The 20,268-nt window shown below is 47.0% G+C and overlaps 2 protein-coding genes across 2 annotated transcripts in view; one reads left to right on the plus strand and one right to left on the minus strand.

Annotated features, from left to right (window-relative positions):
• The window catches only part of LOC6598986 (ubiquitin-conjugating enzyme E2 D2), a 174,360-nt gene that overhangs the window by 125,006 nt on the left and 29,086 nt on the right, over nucleotides 1-20,268 (minus strand). The window lies entirely within an intron of this gene.
• Nucleotides 974-3,528, plus strand: LOC6598866 (cleavage and polyadenylation specificity factor subunit 6). Its single transcript, XM_002024003.2, has 3 exons — nucleotides 974-1,255; nucleotides 1,903-2,583; nucleotides 2,798-3,528. Exons 1-3 carry the CDS (start codon nucleotides 1,093-1,095, stop codon nucleotides 3,298-3,300), a joined length of 1,347 nt encoding a protein of 448 aa, XP_002024039.1. The 5' UTR covers nucleotides 974-1,092; the 3' UTR covers nucleotides 3,301-3,528.

Genomic DNA, 20,268 nt, shown 5'->3' on the forward strand with positions numbered 1-20,268 from the left:
CACTCCCCTCTGCATCTGTGTATCCCCCGTGCCCGGTGCTTCGTCTCGGCCGGTCATCGTGGATTTCGCTCTGTTTGCGGACCTGCATTTTACTCTGCACTCGTAGCTGCTCTTTTGTTTCATGTTCGCTGCTGCTGCGTCGCGGAGAGCGCTTCTAATGCCGCTCTGGCACTGCCTCTCTGCCCGGCTCCAGAGCCACCTTCCCGTCGGCCGAAGAGCGATGGACGGAGGGACGGAGGGACGGAGGGCGAGTGCTCTGCGCTGCCTGTTGTTTATCGTCGCCTTTCATTTTCCTTCTTTTCTTTTCCTTTTTTTGCTTGTTTTTCGGTTTTTTGCAGCTCTCTGTCTTCTCTTCGGTGCTTCCATGAGCTTCGCTGCGGCACAACCTCTGCCGCTGCGCTCTGCCTCTGCCTCTGCCCCTGTTGCTGCTGCTGCTGTTGCTGCTGCTGCTGCTGCTCCTCTTCTGTTTCCTTTTGTCTGTTTTGTTGTGTGCTCTTTGTCGTCTTATGGTCCCTTCGCCCCCTATACACCCTTTGCCAAAGCACCCGCACCTACACAGACGTCGTTGTCGTTGTCGTCGTCGTCGTCGTCGTCTCTGCCTGTAGCTTTTTCTGCTCTGCCTGTGTTCTGCCGCTGCCGCTGTCGCTGCCTTTTTTTTTGCACATTCTGCCTGTTCTCTCTTCTCGCCTGCATTTTGTGTATCTCATCTCGTGTACGCTTTCGCTGCCTTTCCAATCTCTTCGTTCGGCATCCATCGCTGCGCCCCAACAACAACAACAACAACAACAAAAACAAAAAGAAGAGGTAGAAACAGCAACACCAATACGCCGCGCGTCGACGCCACCGCCGCCGCCGTCGTCGTCGTCGTCGTCGCCGTCGTCGTCTCCGTCATTCGTTTTCTCTATTTTCCTCAATCGCTTTGCCTTTTCATTTTCAATTCGCATATTTTTGCAACTCTACTTTCAGTTATTCGCCGATAATTGATGTCAAAGGACGCAGTGCTGTGCTCCGTCGTTGCTCCGTCCGTTCCGCCCAGACATCGCCGCCTCCGTAGGAGCCCCCGTACAATCCGCATCCTCCCGGACGACAAACATGCCCAAAGAGGATCCATTCGTGAATCGCGCCCAGCTGCTGAAGGCCATCAAGAAGTACCCGGAGATATGGGACTCCAACAACAAGCTGCACATGTGCCGTAGCGTCACGTCGCCCATGTGGACGGAGATCGCCGAGCAGTTCGGCGGCCATGTACCGACAGGTGAGTCGATGCGGGTTGCCGCAGGGTGGCAGGGTTGGGTTTACCTATCTTTCCACTCCAGGCCAGGGCTGGCCACTCGATGGCCCTGGACCAGGGCCTCGCGTTCGATTCTCGCCTGCGCCTGAGACCGGCGCGGATTTTTGCCGCTTGTTGCGCTCTTGCTCTCTTTCGTTCTTTCTTTTTGCTCTGCCTTCGCCGCGACGCTGTCTTTTGCTGTGTGTGACTGCACGAGAGTGTGGGTGCCTGGGCTAAAAATAGACACAGGGCACGCGGAACGGGGAACGGGGGAATAGAGGAGAAGGGGATGGGGATGGGCCTGCGTTGGGGGAAATATTGACAAACTCTGACTGATACTCGGGATGTAATGCAAACAGAAGCACATTTCCTCTAAGATTATTTGAGATTGTCCGAAAATAGTTGTACAGCGCCCCCCCGTAACCCACATCCGATAAGATAAGAACTTTCAAGGCACCCATTTAATTATGGGAATGAATCTTAACTCGAAAAACGAAAGCAGAGATCATAGATCGATATTAAATGAATATTTTGAATTTAATCGATAGAAAAACCGATTAATCGATCTCATGGCTCTTTTGGCTTATCGATTAAATAATATGTTTCCTCTTTCACCCGATCTCGTACCGCAGTTAAGCTCCAGTCGATCTGGAGCCAGATGAAGTACCACTACCACAACCTGGTACACCGCCAGATCCTGCACAAGGAGCGCTTCAACACCAAGTGGGAGCACTTCGATCCCATGTCCTTCATGTACAACATCACCGTGGCCAAGATCGTGGGCGCCCAGGCCAGCGGCAGTGCCTCCGATCCGCCCCCAACCGCCGACCAGCCGCTCCAACTGGCCGTCTCCCCGCCGGCGCTATCCAACCCAGCCCCCATAGCACAGCCGACTGCAGCGCCGCCGCCGCCGCTGCCCAGTGCATCCCATGGACGTGGACGTCCGAGCGGCAGCCTCAGCTGGTTGCACTCCCCCGTGCCGCCGCACTCGCCTGTGCCACAGTCGCCGCACCACCTGATGGGACAGCCGGCGCAGGCGCCACCGCCGCCGCTGCCTGGCCACGGCCTGTCGTACACCGCCTTCACTGGGCTCCTGCCCCCCGCTGCCGCTCCAGCGCAGCCCCCGGTCGCTCCACCGCGAAAGCTGGGCCGCCCCAGCTCGCTGCACAACAGCATGCGGAGCCGCATCATCGACGCCATCAAGGCCCGTCCCTCGCTCTGGGCCGGGCGGCAGCGGAGCGAAAAGGGCCAGGGCCAGAGCCGCACCTCGGCCGTGTGGAAGGAGGCGGCCATCGAAATGGGACTAACGCCAAGTAAGTTGAGAACCGGAAGTGGGACTATAATGAGGGGATAATGATGGAAAGATCGGTGTTGAGGTAGGGGAAGGGGATTATCCATTCGATTGGCCAGAGTCAAGGACATTTTATTGGAGGCTTGACATGCCACCTCTGAGCCTTAGCGACCTCTGAGCGACCTAGGGCTAGCATCTGCCATCCTGCAGAGACTTTAAACACCCTACCTTTTCAGCTCTCATGCAGACCCGCTGGTCGATCATCAAGCAGCGGTACGTGGACGAACTGCAGAAGGAGCGTTACACCCAGTACTCGCATCAGGGATTCCGCTCCAACTGGGAGCACTTCGAGCGCATGTCCTTCATGCGCGACATCCTGCTGAAGAAGGTGGACGAGCGGGAGCAGACGCGCGAGCATATCCAGGAGATAGTCAGCGAGCAGCAGCAGCACCACCAGCACCAACAGGTGGGACAGCATCTACAGCACTACCGACCGCCGCCGGGCCTGCTTGGGCTCGCCGAGCATGCGCAGGACATGCCCATCGGGCTGGTCCAGCACCAGATGCCCCACCTCGAGGGGGTGCACGTGCACCCATCGCTGGCCATGCACCCCCAGCATCCGCAGGCCATCCTAGCTGCCGGCGCCCGTCGCCGGGTCAAGCACGAGTCCGACCTGGAGTGGGACCCATTCGAGATGATCCTACATGTCCATGGCACGGGCGAGCCGGCCGCCAACTGAACCCAAGACTGAGAGCCCAGCCCAGGAGCCAAACGGGAGAGACACAGACAGACAGACAGCCTATGTCTAAAAAGAATAATCGCCAGATGTAAAACCATCAACTACAACTACTAGTACACCCCCAACACTACGCAAGCAATACTCATACAATCCATTACCAACCACTCTCACTTTTTTTTTACTACTCTGCAATCGAAAATACATCACTTAGTGTACACGCAAATCGAATGGAGTCCTGGTGTCCTTTTTCAGTGGGTTGTTATCGGAATCTTCTGAGGGAACGGAGGAATAATATTTCAGATCTAAAGCTGGGAAGGCATGGTGGCAGATCGGAGCACCCGGCAAACCATTCGCCGCAGGAGTTTGTGTTTTGGAAGCATGAATCTAATGTGCGAATGGAGGAGCAGGCTTGAATCTGGATCGAAGCCGATGAGCAAGCCGTTCATTGGTTCTGGCGGTGTCTCAGTTTTAGCATTCAAAATCAGCACTTTCGGATGAGCGGAATATTGCAAATTTGGCTCGTACTCGTGTGCGAGGCGAAGAAACAAAGCAGCTTTTCGATGTACTTATTGGTGTTGTGTGCCATTCTGCCATACGACTGATGAATCCCAGAAGTGTAACTTTTTAAAAGAGTTATAGATTAGAGAATCTCCTTAAGACCCGATTGAACACTTGTAATGGTCCCGCCTCAATCAGTAATCCAATGCAATAATCCTGATGCAATAATGAACGTCTCGTCTCCAGTGAAACGGATTCGAGAACGCCTGCCTCAGTGGAGAAAACTAAATTATGCTAATTTTCACTATGTGTGCAACATTTGTCGATTGCCAGAATCGCAAACATTTTTCGCGCTCCCCACGCGGGCTCCCGTTTTCCTTTCCCTTTCCCTGTGCACTGACGGAACTCATCCAATAAACCTCTGCCTGCCTCTGCCTCTGCCTCGAACGAGGGGGGTTCTGGCTGAGGGCCAGGCCAGGCCAGGCCAGGCCAGGGCTCTGCTTAACTCCACGCGTAATTCCAATCACGTGCCACAGCCGCACACGGCGGAGAGGGAGAGCACAAGAAAAGTTCTCAAACTGTAAAACGTTTATCAAAATATCCCCCGGCCTGCCATGCCACATGCCACATGCCCCCCAATCCGTGTTCTATATAATTGGTTGCCTTGTGTCCTGGGCCAAAAAGGATTCTCTCGCCCACGATCCGTCCGTGACGGTGGCGGCAGCGTCGGCAGCGGCGGCGCCGTCTCCGACAATATCTTCAATAATAAATGCATTTCACTGTCGAATTTGCCGCATTCTGCACAACACACGTGCCTTAAATAATTCACATCGCATTTAGCGGCGTTTTTGCCAAGCCTCTAATGGGCCAGCCGATTTGTGCAGGGTCGACAATGGGTGAGGGGTGGGGAGGGGAGGCGGAGGCATACCGAGGCGTGGCACGCCGCCAGGTAAGTGGAAAGTAGTTGGCCCGGACCCCCCAACCCCCCGCGGTCCCCGCCCCATCCGCTCCATTCCGTGCTCTCTGGCTGGAGGCGAAAATTTGCCTAAAAACTCAAGTAGTTTGCTCAAACTTTTATGCTCCGTGCATTTATCAACGCCACGAACGGACGGACAGACGGACAGACGGACGGACGGACGCACGGACAAAATGGAAAGAGGCGGAACGAAGGAGAGATTCCGTGAAACACGGCAGTGGCGGTGGCAGTGGCAGCGGCAGCGGCAGTGGCAGCGCAGCAGCCTGGAGAAAGGACTGACTGCCGTGTAAAACTTGCTCCTTTCCGAGAGGTGTATGTGCCCGTAGGTGAGATGATGGAGCGTTATTTAAATGGTTTTCGGATGCGTACGTGCGAAAATGTTAGTAATACGATGTATCGCCCCAAATGGGATTTGCGCGCCCCGAGAAAATATTTGCGATTTGTTTGTTGCGAAAATCATGGCATTCGCCAATCTCAAGATAAATATTATACATAAATGTATGCTCTAGGTTTTGTATTTTAAAAATTGATATTAAAAATTTAATATTTAATTAATTCTCTTAAAAGGAAAGTCATAAATATTTGTGATCTGCACTTCAATTTGATGTTTCTTTGAATTTCTCAACCTTTTCTAGCTACAATTTAATGAACCTTCGATTTTTGCTTTGAATTTTTTTTTAATTTTTTTAATTTAAATTTTATATAAAATTTAATATTGTTATTTAAAGAAAGGGCACTGCCGAGAGTAAAATTGCAACTACTTATTTTTTATTTACAAATATATTTATAAATTTAAAAAATTAAAAATAAAAGTTATATTTTGCCGTATTTTAATAATAAAAATTTTAAAAAAATTTGTATTTCATAATTTTTATTATAGAAAAAATTATAATCATCACGATCACTGGTATGTATATGTATGTATGTATAAGCGTACAAATGTACATATGTACAAACCATTAATATATCCATAAATAAAATTAGTTGTGATATTTTTAATATGGAAAACCCGCAAAAATATTCTTTAAATATGAATGGCATATCGTGTTTAATGGGGGTTCTGGGAGCTGTTAGGCGCATCTTATCGCTCTCTATGGGGAGTCGTTTAATGTGGCATGTGGCACACAGTTCTTTAGAATTTCATGCGATTGATAAGTTCTTGGGCAACGGGCACTCGCACTAACATTTCTCCTTGGATCCCTGTAATGGCTTTCGAGTGGAAAAGAGCTCCGGCTCGCGTAAATGCTCGGGTGGTGATTCATTTCCGGCGGAAGTACGCATACACACGCACTCATCCACACCCATGCACACACCCATACACACTCAACGGTAAATCTACAGGTACAGGTATAGCAACAGCACTTTCCACGCCCACTGCCACCCACCCACACACCCACACACACACATGATAAGAATGCTTATGTGAATTATCGCACATTTTAGGGTATTGCAGGCGTTGTTGGGGGATGGAAAGGGGTGGAAGGAGGGGGGACAAAACAGAGCCCAAAAGAACTAGAAAACTTGTCTAAAAGTGCGCGCTCCACTCATATCTCCCAGGCGGACGGACAAACCGACAGTAGCGCATAAAAACTTTTAAATTTACTTTTGCCAAGAGTTTCGCTCTACGCCCACGCCCACGCCCACGTACCCCTAGACCTAACAAATCCGCCGTACTCCATTCGCCATACCCATGCATATTCATTTCAAAAATCCACACACACATGCACACATGGGCAAGTTTCTTGTAAAAGTCTCCGAAAACCAAGCCCCCCTCCCCCGCCCGCAATCAACGAGCTGTGAGGGAGAAAAAAAAAAAACAAAGTTTGAGGGGGAGGCCCAAAAGGTGGCCTGGAGGGGGCCGCTCCAGTGCGGTCCGGATACGGATCCGGAGCGGCATCGCTTAATAGAGCTGCCAAAAATTTGTGTGCCTCCAGGTTGCGCGTCGCTTGTCGGCAGACGCCGCGTTGCAAGCTCTCAAAAATTGCTCACTCCACCCAGACCCCCGAAAATCCTAGCCAATTCCCCCGCCTGCCAAAGGCAACTATGATATTTCTGTCTTCCCTTTTTTTTTCTCTCTTTTGGGCCACTCTTGTCTGTGTCTTGGCCTTGCCACAGTGGGCGCAAGCCCCTCATTTGGGCAATTATAAATGCGAGTATAGGGCCAAGACCCGCCCCCCCTCCAAGTCCAGGGCCACTCTATTGGGGGGGCAGTGTATAATGATACATTTCGACCTTTTAGCTTCCTGCCAGCACACGTTCCCTCTCGATATAAGCCTCTTAAGAGCCAAACCTGGCCAAGATTCCTATCGAACCTAAGTGGGGGTGGGGGTGGATGGAGGGGAGGTGGGGGGTTCGTTGCCTTTTTCTTACCGAAAATAGCTTTAGCTCGATAAGTTCTTTATTTGACAAGTACCCCACTGTGCCTTTTGGGGGCTCCTTTATGCGCTCCGCTCTCCACTTTATGCTGTCCCTTTTCGAGAGGGCGTGAGGGCGGTGGGGAGGGGGGGGTTTGCTGTAAAATGTTGCCCCACGTATCCTGCAGCAATTCGTAAACTAATTCTACATACGTGCCCGTGTCAGCTATCACCCGACCTCCTCCCGCCGCCCGCCTCCCGGCCCTTTCTGGTTCCCGCAGAGCGACCAAATCGTTACGTGCGTTGGGCCTTAGCCCAAAAACAGGGCTCTGGCTCTGGCTCCGGCTCTGGCTCTGGCTCCGGCTCTGCCTCTGCGCCCTGGCTGTGTGCGTCATGTTTTGATTGGCGTCATGTACACGGACGGATTCGGTACGGCACTGCAGTAGAGCCCAGGCCCAAGCGCCGGGCGGGGGGAAAGGGGATTTAGATTCATTTTTTGCTAATAAATAATTGCATTTTCACCTCAAGAACTCACTGACAGACGATGCCCGCCGGGGCTCCATGAGGACATGAGGGTGCCCTGGCGGGGTCTGGGGGTGACACAATTCAATTTTCCGGCGTTTCCGTTCCGTCTGCACGGTGGAGGGGCGGTAGGGGGGGGGGGGGGGGTGGCATAGCCAGTTTTTGTAATTCCATTTCTGATTTCATATTTTGCTGTCACTGTGAAATGATTCAATTTTACAGATTTCTGAGCGCAGGGAATGGCACATACAAGCACAGATATTTTGCATGCACGTGTGTATCTATGTATCTGTGTATCTTTTCTATTTTTCCTGTTATCAATCACAAGAGAAATGCGAATTGTGCGCAAATTTGTTGCATACGCAAGAATACTCATCGTATTCGCACTCGCACTCGTATTCACACTCGTATTCGCATTCGTATTTGTTATATTTTATATTGCTTGGCAATCAGAGCGTCGCTTCAGATGATTGACAGACGGATTGGTATTTTCTTTTTCTTTTTTTTTTTTGGATATCTTGCAGCTGGAAATTCAGTGACCTGAAACATTTCAGAGTGTGTCTGTGTATCTGTGTATCTATGGATATGCCATCCATCGGATATTGCCTCCGCCTCCGCCTGCCGATTGGAAACATTAAAAATTCCGAAAAAAAACAACATTACTTGACACTTGCTTTGATTGATTCAATTTGAATATTCATTTGGGTGCATTCCATGGAAAACATTAAGCAGTTCCCTTGTTCGCATGTCCTTCGCTTCGACTCAATTAGGTGTGAGGTTAATTGGTCCAGTTTCGATTGCACAATCCGCCGGCAAGAGGCGGGATCCGTAAGATTTATTATGATTTTCGAGAGAAGATATTGTTCAAGGTAAGTCCCAAGGCCCAAGGCCCAAGACTTTCCATGCAAATGCGAGAAGACAAAGGCGCTGGGCTGCGATCCCGTCGGGCCATCCTTCGAAGGGCGCTCCTTGAGGCCGGAAGTGTCCTGTCCTTCGCAGAACTCGCACGTGTGTCGGCATAAAATAATGCGACATTTTTATGGCCCAAACGAGTGCCTCCGCGTCCCTCTGGCCCTCCGTCCCCCCCCTGTCATGGAAACTTAAAGCGGTGCTAAAATTTATGAATGAATTTCGACTGGGAGAGGACCCAGGACCCAGGAAGCCGACACACAGGACGACAGGCGGCAGCTCGTCGCAGGTAAGCAATAACTCAGAGTCCGGGCCGGGCCGGGCCGGGCCGGGGTGTTCTTTTTTTTTCTTCTTCTTCTAATTTCTTTTTGGCCAAAATACAGTTTCGGTCTTTGCATAGTAAAAATGCCCAAAGATTTATGATGAGGCTTGTTGAACGTGCACGGAAATGTAGGAAGAGCTAATCCTGAATGAATGAATTGCGCTCTTGGGCCCGTCCGTACAGTGTGTGGGGAATGGCAGGGAATGGTACGGAATGGTATGGTACGGAATGGAATGGAATGCAAATCCGTTGATTTAGAAATTCCATTAATATTGGAGTTGTTCCTGGTTCTATTTGGCTTTATCAATATTCCACACGAGGGCCACAAATGCGGCTGAATGCGACATCTAATACTTTCAAATGCTTTCAGTGACTTCAGTGTGTTTGTTAAACAAACACAACCAGGTAATGGGCAGTGAAGCAGGACCAAAAACATAAATCAATAAATCACCTTCGAAATTAAACGATTTTGCAGTCTAGTTAAAGGCAAACAATTTGGTTTTAATTGATTCATCTTGTTCGCTTTTGATCTATGAAAAGTGCAGGCCACAGGGCTGGGACAGGGAGAGGGACAGGGACAGGGAGAGGGCCGACAGGGCCGAGAGGGCCGACATGGCCGAGAGGGCCGACAGGGCTATCAGTGTCTGCTGACCACATTAGCATGTCAGAAAAAATAAACGGAAAACTTCTTGGAAAAACTTTGCTTATGTTTGTTTCCTCTTCTTTGGGGGGGCTCGAAAAAAACTTGGAAAATAAACAACAGAACGAATTTTGGTGAGTCGTCGTCGTCGTCGTCGTCGAGGCCGTGTTCAATATGCACTCGTAACTTTCCTTTTTGGTTATTGACACATTTTGTGACATCCAATGAGTTGCTTAAACAAACACTAAACAGAGAGAGAAAGAGAGAGAGGGGGGGATAGAGAGAGAGAAGTACGGCCCATGCAATTTGTAGGTTATTTTGTTTTGTTTTGGTTTCCGTAACTCTGAGGGTCAACTACTTGGCGGAGGTGGAGGAGGCGGAGGCGGAGAGTCCGTCCGGACTGCGTGTGAGTGTCATTTTCATTTTGTTTATTTGTCAGTCATTATTTTGGACAAATATTGACGCTCTTGTCATGCCCAGTAGCACTCTGCGTTAATTGATTTCGAATTTCGGAGCCACTTTTATTGTTATTATAACAGAACCCCCCACACCCCCCAAACACCACCCAATGACGATTCCGATTCCGATTCCACCTAGCACAAAATACACAAACAATCCACGCACTCGATTGGGATTCAATCCAGGCATACCTATGCCCCCCCCATCACCCTATCCCCCTATCGCCCAATCCACCTCACACTCCACTCGATCCACTCTCCCGTAGAGTTGTCGACCCAACCAGTCTCTGGGCCAAACGAAGCCTTTGGCAAAACTTTTATGAAACATTTCCAAATGGTTTGAGCTCTTAAGATATCTTTTAAACGATATTCTATATATTCTGTTAATCAGCTGCAAAGCAATCCGAACTGGAAATAGTCCTCAATGGCTCTTTCATACGTGGGGTTACATCTGGACCAGTGGCCTTATTGGAGAAGCAAAACAGGCACTGCCCAGAGCAAGGAACAGGAAAATCTACGACGCTTAGAAGAGTAACGGCTGCTCCTTGACGTGTGACCAATTTTGACAGCCACAAAGGCCTCAAACTTCCGCTTGTCGAAGACGAAATAGAAACAAGCTCAGACAGACCTATAAATAGGCTACTAGATAACGCTAAAAATAACCGAATAACCCTACTGGACCAGCCAAATAGATTGGATTGGGTGTACTGGAGCTCAAGACAGCCGAGGGGCTGGCACGGTCTTTCTGGGACTTTCCTTGGGCCTGGACCTGCGCTTGTCCTGTCCGCAGTGGGCGTGTCCTCCTCGAGCCGGGACTTCTCGAAAGGAGTGCGTGGCAGCCAGGCCTCGGAGACAGTCTTGATGAGGTCCTGAAGAGTCCGACTCCCGCAAGAACTTGAAGGCCTGCACTACGGGTAAGAAGCACGGCACTGCATCAGCTGCAGAGTCCTGCCGATTCCCATTTATCGTTCAGGGCATCCACAGAAGGCGTGTGTATTCGTTGGTGTCGAAATATCACCACAATTTGGGCCTTTCATGGGCCTGTAAGAGGCCCATACCCCCAATATATCATGCATCCTGCATCCAGGTGTCATCTGTCATGCTTTGAGACCTGCTAATCGGCTCGAATATGACAGCTATCAGCTATCGATATACGCCAACAGCAATGATCAGTAATCATAGCAAGGAATCCATCAGGGATCGCTGATCAAGAAAGCCCAATGACTTTACCCAATTCAAAATGAATGCCTTTATATCCAGAGATCACAAGCCACTGGCAATCCATCAGTGATCGCCCATCTCCAGCTTTCTCCGGCGACTATCTTGACGGTATAATCGTAGTCTTAATAATAATAATAATGATAATTCCACTCATTGCAAAAATACTCTGATAGGTTGCTGCAGGATTAATCAGGTTCAAGTGTTGTCCGGGTACGGGTACGTGTATTCCTTCGTTCCTCCAGTCTGCTTATCCACGGATTTGAGAACAACATGTTGGATGTTGGAGCTCTTGAGCTTGAGGGTTAATATTTGTGTGCAGTAAATAAGCAAATTAAGTGTTTCCACCACAAAAGGCTGCTCGAAAGTGCCTGCAAATATGCCCACAGATACACAGATACACAGATACAGATACAGATACACAGCGATACAGAGGGGACAGATGGCTCCATGCCCATATAAAAAGGGGCATAAATATTTGCTTATGTTTTCACATCGCGGCCTATGCCTATGCCCATCCTATCAATGTGCAAACAACAACCGTGGAGGCGGGGCGGGGGGGGGTCGCTACTTCAGCTTCAGTATCGCAGTATCTCAGTATCGCAGTATCTCAGTATCAGTACCAGTTCCAGCCATGGCCCATAGCTAACTTTGGCCGTTGTTTGGCTTTGGCTTTCGCCTTTGCACGGTTTTTATCTTATCGGGAAAGAGTATGGTTGGGGGGGCCGCTGTAGTGGAGCGGTAGCCAGGGGTCAGGCCAGGGCAGGCGTATCTGCAGCCGTGCCGTGGCTGCTGTTGTTTGCTCAATTAATACGAACTTTAATTGAAAAACAATACAATTAACTAAATCAGTTAAGCGCGTCGCGACGCGACTGGCGCCCTATTATCAGCCAGTGGCCCCCGCCCCCGTCCCCGCCCCCATCCCCGTCCACGCTCCGGACCAGGCCAACTAGGTTCCTGGTTTCTGGCCCGAAGAAGATCAGTCTCTGGCGTTGCGATGGCCCGGCCCCTCCATGTATCCCATAAATTATAGACAGCCCAGCAATTACACGTTAATTCGTTTGGCATTCGAGGGGCAAACACTTTCGGGTCCTCCACTTAGGGAGCCAAGGAACACATATATAATTCATTCGCATGAATTAATCCTTGGTTCCTGCATGAAACATTCGATTCGATTGGGCAACCGATTATCGATCGTCCTGGGCCTCCCCCTCCCCCCACCACCAAAGACCGAGTGCATTGCCCAGGCCCGTAGACCACCCCCCCCCACCCCCATTACCCCTCTCTATATGGCGGAGCAAGAACAAGACATATTGCTAATTTTGTTGTTCTGTTCTTGGGGCTCGTTGCGGCGGAGTGGAGTGTTTTATCTAAATTACTTTTAATCGCCATTTAATGTTTTTGTTTTTCTTGTTTCGGGTTTCTGTTTTTCGGTTTTTTCGAGTATTGCGACGTCTCTTTGGGTTTTCTAATCTAATTGCAAAATACTCATACACTCGCCGCACTCACGGTTCGTGAGTGTGAGCCAGTGAATGTGAATGTGAATGAATTCGAGTGCGAGTGCGAGTGCGAGTGCGAGTGCCAGTGCGGGGTATGGGTTTCGGGATGTTTGTGCTTGTTCCAAGGCCCCCCACCCCCACCCCTACACCCCCCCTCGAGCGTTGCGGCCTACTATCTGGCCCACCCCCCCACCACCCCCCTGGAAATAGATTGTGCGAGAGCGGGCGCTATCTTCAAAAGTTGTTCCGTCTGCAAATTGTATAAACAATTATAAACAAACAGCAGGCGAGGGCGAGGGCGAAGGAACGAGCGCCGTTTTATCATGGCCCAGTTCTTTTATTGATACCATTAAAATCCCCCAGCCAAAAAGGAAACTGAAATCGGCTGTCCATCGAATTCCCGTTGCCGACGCGCGCGCGAATCCAACAGATACATTTGGCCGTAAACAAAGCCATTCATTATGCGAGTAGCCCTCCATATGTCGATGTCCAACAAGTCGCCCAACAAATCCCATACCGCAACCGAATTGCGTCAAATATTCCTAGTTTTTCGTTTTTCTTTTTTTCTTCTTTCAATCTAAATAATCTTTAGCTACAGATGCAGATACAGATACAGCTATTCCAGTACTGCTTAATAATGTACAAGATCTGTACCAGATCTGGCACATATTTTTGTCAAGGCCAAACTTCAGAGTTGTCAAAAGCCACAGACAATGGCACTACAAGGTCTACTCCACAGACGCCTCTGACAAGGTCGCCTGCCACTTCGAATGGGTTTGTTTTATTGGCCCTATATCTATAAAGATTCCGTTGGAAAATATCCAAAGACAGTGCTATAATTTCATAGATTTTTAAGGCTATTTTTGGAGTATTTATTTGACAGAAAAAAAAAAAACGGGGTTAATGGTAGGAACAAATAAAGATAACGACAACAACAGTTTTGGGTACAAAACAAGGGATTGCCTTAATAAATCAAAAAACTGATATTTGATAAAAGATCAAAGCATTGCCAGCCTTCAGAGACACGGACACGTATTTTAAAAGGAATTATTTTCGTTGCAAAATTGGGAAAATTGGGCTAAAAATAGCCCAAACAAATTACGGCCTTGTGCGTCACTGGAAGTGCATACACTCGACAACACACGAGTGGCATTGAATGCAAACAATTGGACAACTTTTCTTGGACAATACTTGCTCGGTGTTTGTGTGGGAAAACCTTTTGGGCATTGCGAGGACAATGGCTGACAGGCAACAGCCTTTGTGTGCTGACTTTTGTCGGCGAGTGTGTGCCTGAGTTTGCACCCTGCTGACCCCCAGAAAATGACGCCTGCCCGAAGTACATATCAGCAGAGAATTTCTCAATTTATTTGCAAGGAAATTCATGCCATTTCCATATCCATTTGCCCCCGCCCCCTCCAACGCCTACGCCTGCTCGAATGTACATAATGTAAGGCAGATACAGATACTTGATAAGATGTCAATAGACCCGTTAATATACGTATCCCTTAGTTCGAGCTGCTTGCTGGATGCTTGCAAGGGAAAGCGAACCAAACGTTCAGGTTTCATCCAAGCACTGCTTGAACCAGGCCTCCAAGTCTCGGCGAGGCACTGCTTGAAGGCGGCCGTCAAGTTTCAGCGAGGCACTGCTTGAAGCCGGCCCTCAAGTTTCAGCGAGGCACTGCTTGAAGGCGGCCCTCAAGTCGCAGCGAGGCACTGCTTGAAGCCGGCCTTCAAGTCTCAGCGAGGCACTGCTTGAAGGCGGCCCTCAAGTCTCAGCGAGGCACTGCTTGAACCAAAGCTTCAGGTTTAGCAGATCAACTGCTTGCAGGATCATTTTCAAGGGAAACCGAACCAAAGGTTCAGGTATCACCCACGCACTGCTTGAACACTTCGTTGTGAAGGGAAATACGAACCAAAGCTTCAGGTTTGGAAATACCACAAGCTTCCTGTGCCCTAAAATCCTTAGAATCCTTTTCGAAATTAAATATTTATGATCAGGGCTTACAGAATGGACAGCTTTCGGTTCCAGCTCTCACTTGAAAGTGGTTCTATATCTTCCATATATTCCATATATGGCATAATTCTTGTCAATCAATTGGCAGCACCCACCGGGGAGGGGGGGGGTCCATTAATTAGCCCACAGCTAGGGCTGGGGCCTGTTCCAGAGCCCCCAGGCATTGGACAATGGCCAGTGCTGTTTGTTTTGTTAATCCGGACGGGGCCCAGAGCTGGTTTACAGCAACAGGCGCCAAACATGGCATACGAATTAATTTGGTGGCTGTCTGTAGTATTTAAATGCTCGCCACAAAAAGTGGGAATCATTTTTTTTGCCAGCCAGCCAGCCCCATCTCTCTTTTTGTTTTGTTTTTTTTCTTTTTTTTTTTAATAGATTGCAAACAAAACAAAAATTAACATACGCCCCGATGAGCGAGAGCTCTGTGTGTTGTGATCGTGAACAGGAAAATAAAACAAAACAAAGCAAAAAACTAAAAAAAAAAACTAAAAAAAAAATTATAAAACATTTGTTATTCTTGTGACATCACCGAACAGGCACTGGGGCCTCTTTGGGGCCCCTTTATAAAATAAACAACACTGCAAGAAATGGTCAATATTGAGACTGTGGAATACTCAGCTCTGCAGAATCTAATTGGAGTTCAGGACTCTTTTTGGCACTCTCAAAGAGCACCAGGCCTAGGTTCAGGGAGTATCAGGAGTATCGGTGGGATGGCAGTCCTATCTGAGAGCAGTTCAAAGTCTTCTTCGAGTTGAGTATACCCCTTCGAGCAGCAGGGAAGCAGCCGCACACACATTTACAGTGTGGCCAGACGCAGGGGCTTGGGCAGCCCTGGCATGGGGCAAACAGTAGCTCGACTCGGCTCGGCTCTCCCCCAACAATCGTGGACTCCAGAGACTTGGCCCCAGGGCCTGTGTCTGTGGCCGTACGACCAGAGTGTTAGATAAGTCTGACGCTTCGGGTGTGCGGGTATTAATATGCAAATTAGTTGGCGACCAGCAAACAGCCAACAAAAGCAAAACCAAAAGCAACAGATACATAAATAACAACAACAACAACAACGAAAGCAACAACAAAAGCTGCCACTACTATATGATGAGTGATTAAAAGTAATGTGCAGAGCCAAAGTCGAATATCAAATGCGCTGAAATGAGGATCACAGCACTCTTGCAGAATTCCAGGGTACCAGAGGGTATACCAGTTGCCCATGAGTCTGGGAAATGAGGGGAACAAGGAGCCAAGGAACCCCCGAAAACCGAAATACCCCCGCGATATCCTACAGCATACCCATTAGTCAAGCCCTGGGGCTGCTGGGGTGACCCCTTCCATTCCATTCCATACCATTTCCATTTGAGGCACAGGCAGAGGCACATATCATGCGACGACCGAATGGCTGGCACATTGAGGCTCGTTTTGGATCTGCAGCTGGACGACGACAACTACGAGTATCTGTATCTGGGTCTGGTCTGGTCTGGTCTGTCTGTCATGTCATCCATTTTGCAAGCTTCCACAGATCGTTGTTTCGTCAACAACAGCACAGCAGCGGATCGAAAACAATGGACGAGCACTCATCGAGTGGGTCGAGCGCTAAGCGCTGAGCGATAGATTCCGCTCCGGCGGCTCTTCTACGCCGCAGCCCGAGCCCGAGCCCGAGCCCGAGCCAGAGCCAGACCCAGAGCCGTTCCGCCGTCCCGCTGCCGCCCTGCGTAGGAGGTGTTTGGCGCGTGTGTCGGCATATTGAATAGGTCGACCCCCAGCTTTGGCAAGACAACAAATGTCGCGGCCCGGCTCGGCCCCAACCCCCCCAGCCCGCACCCGCGATCTCTCCCTCTCTGTCTCTCGGGCTGGGGCGTGACAAATTTTAGCGGGTTGCGCGCATACGGCGTTGCCTTTTTATGTTTTGCCTATAATTTTATCTAATATGCATGGTGGGGCACCATACTCGTAGACGACTGTCATATATGCCCCAATCGATGGATGGATCTACCTCTGCCCCGGCCCCGGCCCGGCCCCAGCCCCTGGCTCTGTCCAGACCCGGCCGTTCCGTTAGCAAACAAAGCGAGGAGGCAACGCCTCTTGAATTTTGAATGCGTTGAATCGATTCGAATTGTGCCTCGCATTTCCAAATCGCTTTCAAAATCCATTCCAACTATGGTTTGGGAAAATTATGTTTTTAACGAATTATAATAATTAAAAGAGCAATAAAATCATTTATCAAACGATACATAAAGCAACAAGAGAGGGTCCAAAAATATGAATTCTTATTTTATTATTGTTTCCTATTAATATTAAGTGACTTCAAAAGCCTAAAGAGGGTCAAAAGTAGTGATTCCTCTTTTATAAATATTTATTATTAATATTAAGGGACTTAGAAACCTAATAGAGGGTCAAAAAATATTAATTCCCATTTTATAAATATTTCTTATTATTTCTTATTAATATTAACTGTCTTAAAAAGACAAAAGAGGATAAAAAAATATGAATGTGTGAATGAAAGTTACATACAAACACAATAGAGGGTCAACAAATATTATTTCTTATTTAATAAATATTTATTATTAATATTTAGTGACATAAAAAGCCACAAGAGAGGATCAAAAAATATGAATTCCCATTTTATAAATATTTTGTATTAAAATTAAGTGGGTTAAAAAACCAAATAGAGGGTCAAAAGATATTAATTTCAGTTTTATATATATTTATTGTTATTTATTATTAATATTTAGTGACATAAAAAGCCATTCCATTAAATCCATAAAAAAAGCCCATCGATGGTCGAAAGTATTAAAATTAATCGGAACAGATCTAAAAACAGAATACCATATTTCTATATGAGAAAGTGGACCCTAAAGAACAAATATACAAATATCCCATTTCGATTCATTTCGAGTGAATGTCCAAAGACCTTTTCTATAATAAATATGTATCCATGTCCTTTTTGGATAATGTATGCACTGTGTTGGATTTTGGGTTCCAATGTTTGGCCAATCATAAATAACATAGAGCTGTAATTTATTTGATAAATGTATGTATTTATTCCAATTTCGATACCAATACCGATACCAATTTGTTTTGGTTTGTGCGCTTCTCTCTATTTGATTCATTTGCATTTGAACAGTGTTTGCTTTTAATTAGTAATATTTAAGATTTTTTATTTGGTGTTCGATGGGCGGATTGGCGCCAGAGACCCGCTCCAAAGATGGTGTTCGCTGACGAAAAATGCTCGATCCGAGACAAGGTTACGGCTGACAGACGGCGCACGTGCCAGCCAATCGCCAAGGCCCCCCCCCCTTATTATGTGAAACGAAACGAAATTAAATATAATTAGAGGGAATTCTTATTTATAGCGATTACCCAAAGATTTTTGTATTATATTCATACAAAATACCAAATTCGTTGTCAACAACAAAGAGACTGAAACAATTTGTATAAAATAAAATCAAATCAAACAAAATTAAGTTGTTCTGGGACTACGACAAGAATTGGCAGCCATTTCTCACAGAATCCTTCCCGTCAAAGGGATAAGCCAGAATCAGTTGGGTAAACACACGAATGCATTCATTTAAAATGGTTTTTATTTGCGATTATTTATCATTAAAATACAGCAATCCACAATCCTTAGTGCATGCTCGGATTTTAAGCTGCAAAAAAGCCACAAAAAATAAATCAAATAAAATCAGAGCACGGCAGAGCCAGAAAAGAGGCTGAAAATGTTATTTATTCGCCTTGTGCATATTTGCAGAACGGCAGAATGGCATTCATTCTCATTCGGATTCGCATTCGGATTCGGATTTTCCATTCATTTCATTCATACATTTGCTCATTCATATCGGGTTCTGTGTATATACTTTTGCGATATGCTCTCTTGTTTATTGAAACATGTGCGTTTTTCTGTTGTTTGTTTTTTTTTTCTTTTTGTTTTTTTTTTTTTCTTTTTAATTTTTTGTTGCTTTTTTCCACTGTGTTTCAGACCATTTTTATATTTATTTATGCAAAACATTTTTGTTTTGAATGCAAATTAAGTCCGACCCAGCGGAAAAAAGTTCGTACTCAGAGCTACTTTTTCACTCCGCGGAATTTTCTCTCTTTTCGCTGCTTAATCGAGTGGAAGGATACAAAAAAAAAAACTGATTGATGCTCTCATTACACCCAAAAAGTTTTCTACCTCTTTGGGAACTTCGAGGAAAGTACAGGGAAGTCGCCATTGAATAATGCTGCGAAAAACATATGATACGATGCCTTGGCTTTTCCACATCTAGAGTGCATTTTCCTTCAGCGCATACTTTTCCAAAACAAAACAAAAACATTGTTCCTCCTTTGTACACCCATCAAAATTGTCTTTGGGGGGGGGGGTCTCTCCGAAGAGTACCAACATTTTCTGCCTGCCTGCCTGTCGGCCTGCCAATATGATGTTGTCTCGAATGTGTGCCAAATCTATTAAATTTCAACCGTTGAAAAACAAGAAGAAAAAAAACACCACAAGTAGAAGAAGAAGAAACGCAAATTGCGCTTTATTTAAGTACAAAAATAACAAGAAACGCAACGGAATTGAATTGAATAGAAAAAGAGTGGCGTGGGGGCGGAAGAGGCGCTCGTTGTGCGGGGGCTGGTGGTGGGCTGGTGGGGGCGGGTGGGTACTAGAATATATTTGAAAACCGCACTAAAATTTCGTCAGTGTCTGTTATTCGCGTGCGTCCGAATTTGTCGATTCAATGGGTTCGTTCATTCGCACATTGTTGTTGTTGTTGGGGCCGGGCTGCCAGGTTGCTGCACAGTGCAGCCTCGAGAGAGTGAACAGTGGAACAGCCACATGCCGCTGCCGGGGGCTTGCGGCCACCCCGGGGATCCGTGGCCATAGAGGCAGGTGCCACAATGGCAGTCTTTGCGCCTCGATTCCGTTTCTTGTTTACGCGCCGACGTCCAACAATTTTTGCGTCTTCTAATCAAAACGTGAAAAATTGTTTTTCATCCCTCCCCTCTTCCTTCCACTAACCCGCGCCCCAACGATTTTCGGGGAGACCTCTCCTCGCCTCCTCTGGCCTTTGTTTTGATTGCAAAATGTGCGAGCGTTTTGTTTTTGGTTTAGTTTTTGCATTTATTCTGATTATTTGTTCCCGTAGTTTTTCTCTTTCTTTTGATACCCCTTCCCTTTTCTGTTTTAGAGGGTATTCGGAAGGGGAAAGCAGTTCCAATCCGAGGTAGAAAAGCACTTGGGGAGCGTATGGCTCCTAATCTCCCTAAAGGAATCCAATATATATTAAATATTTAATGTTTAAATTAAAAAAATTTCATACGAATTTAATGGAATATATGTTTATGTTCTTAATACATATATTTGGAAATCGAAGTGATTTATATTTAATTTTATCATATTTTTTTGTATTTAAAGACCGAATGTTTACCAAAAAAATATTACAACAAAATTAATCCAAAATATTATTTTTGTGTTAATATTTAATTTTATTATTCTTTGTATTTAAAGCCCGAATATTTACTAAAAAAATTACTACAAAATTAATAAAAAATATTTTGTTGTATTCATATTTAATTATATTTTT

This window comes from Drosophila persimilis, unplaced genomic scaffold (genome assembly GCF_003286085.1).
Source record: "Drosophila persimilis strain 14011-0111.01,24,50 unplaced genomic scaffold, DperRS2 tig00000700-arrow-arrow-pilon, whole genome shotgun sequence".
NCBI classification, from domain to species: Eukaryota; Metazoa; Arthropoda; class Insecta; order Diptera; family Drosophilidae; genus Drosophila; species Drosophila persimilis.

Excerpts from the sequence above, each read along its gene's own strand:
- LOC6598866 (XM_002024003.2), top strand. The coding sequence starts at position 1,093 with ATGCCCAAAGAGGATCCATTCGTGAATCGCGCCCAGCTGCTGAAGGCC. Across the intron at positions 1,256-1,902 it reads CGGCGGCCATGTACCGACAG|TTAAGCTCCAGTCGATCTGG; the intron begins GTGAGTCGATGC and ends CTCGTACCGCAG. Across the intron at positions 2,584-2,797 it reads CGAAATGGGACTAACGCCAA|CTCTCATGCAGACCCGCTGG; the intron begins GTAAGTTGAGAA and ends CTACCTTTTCAG.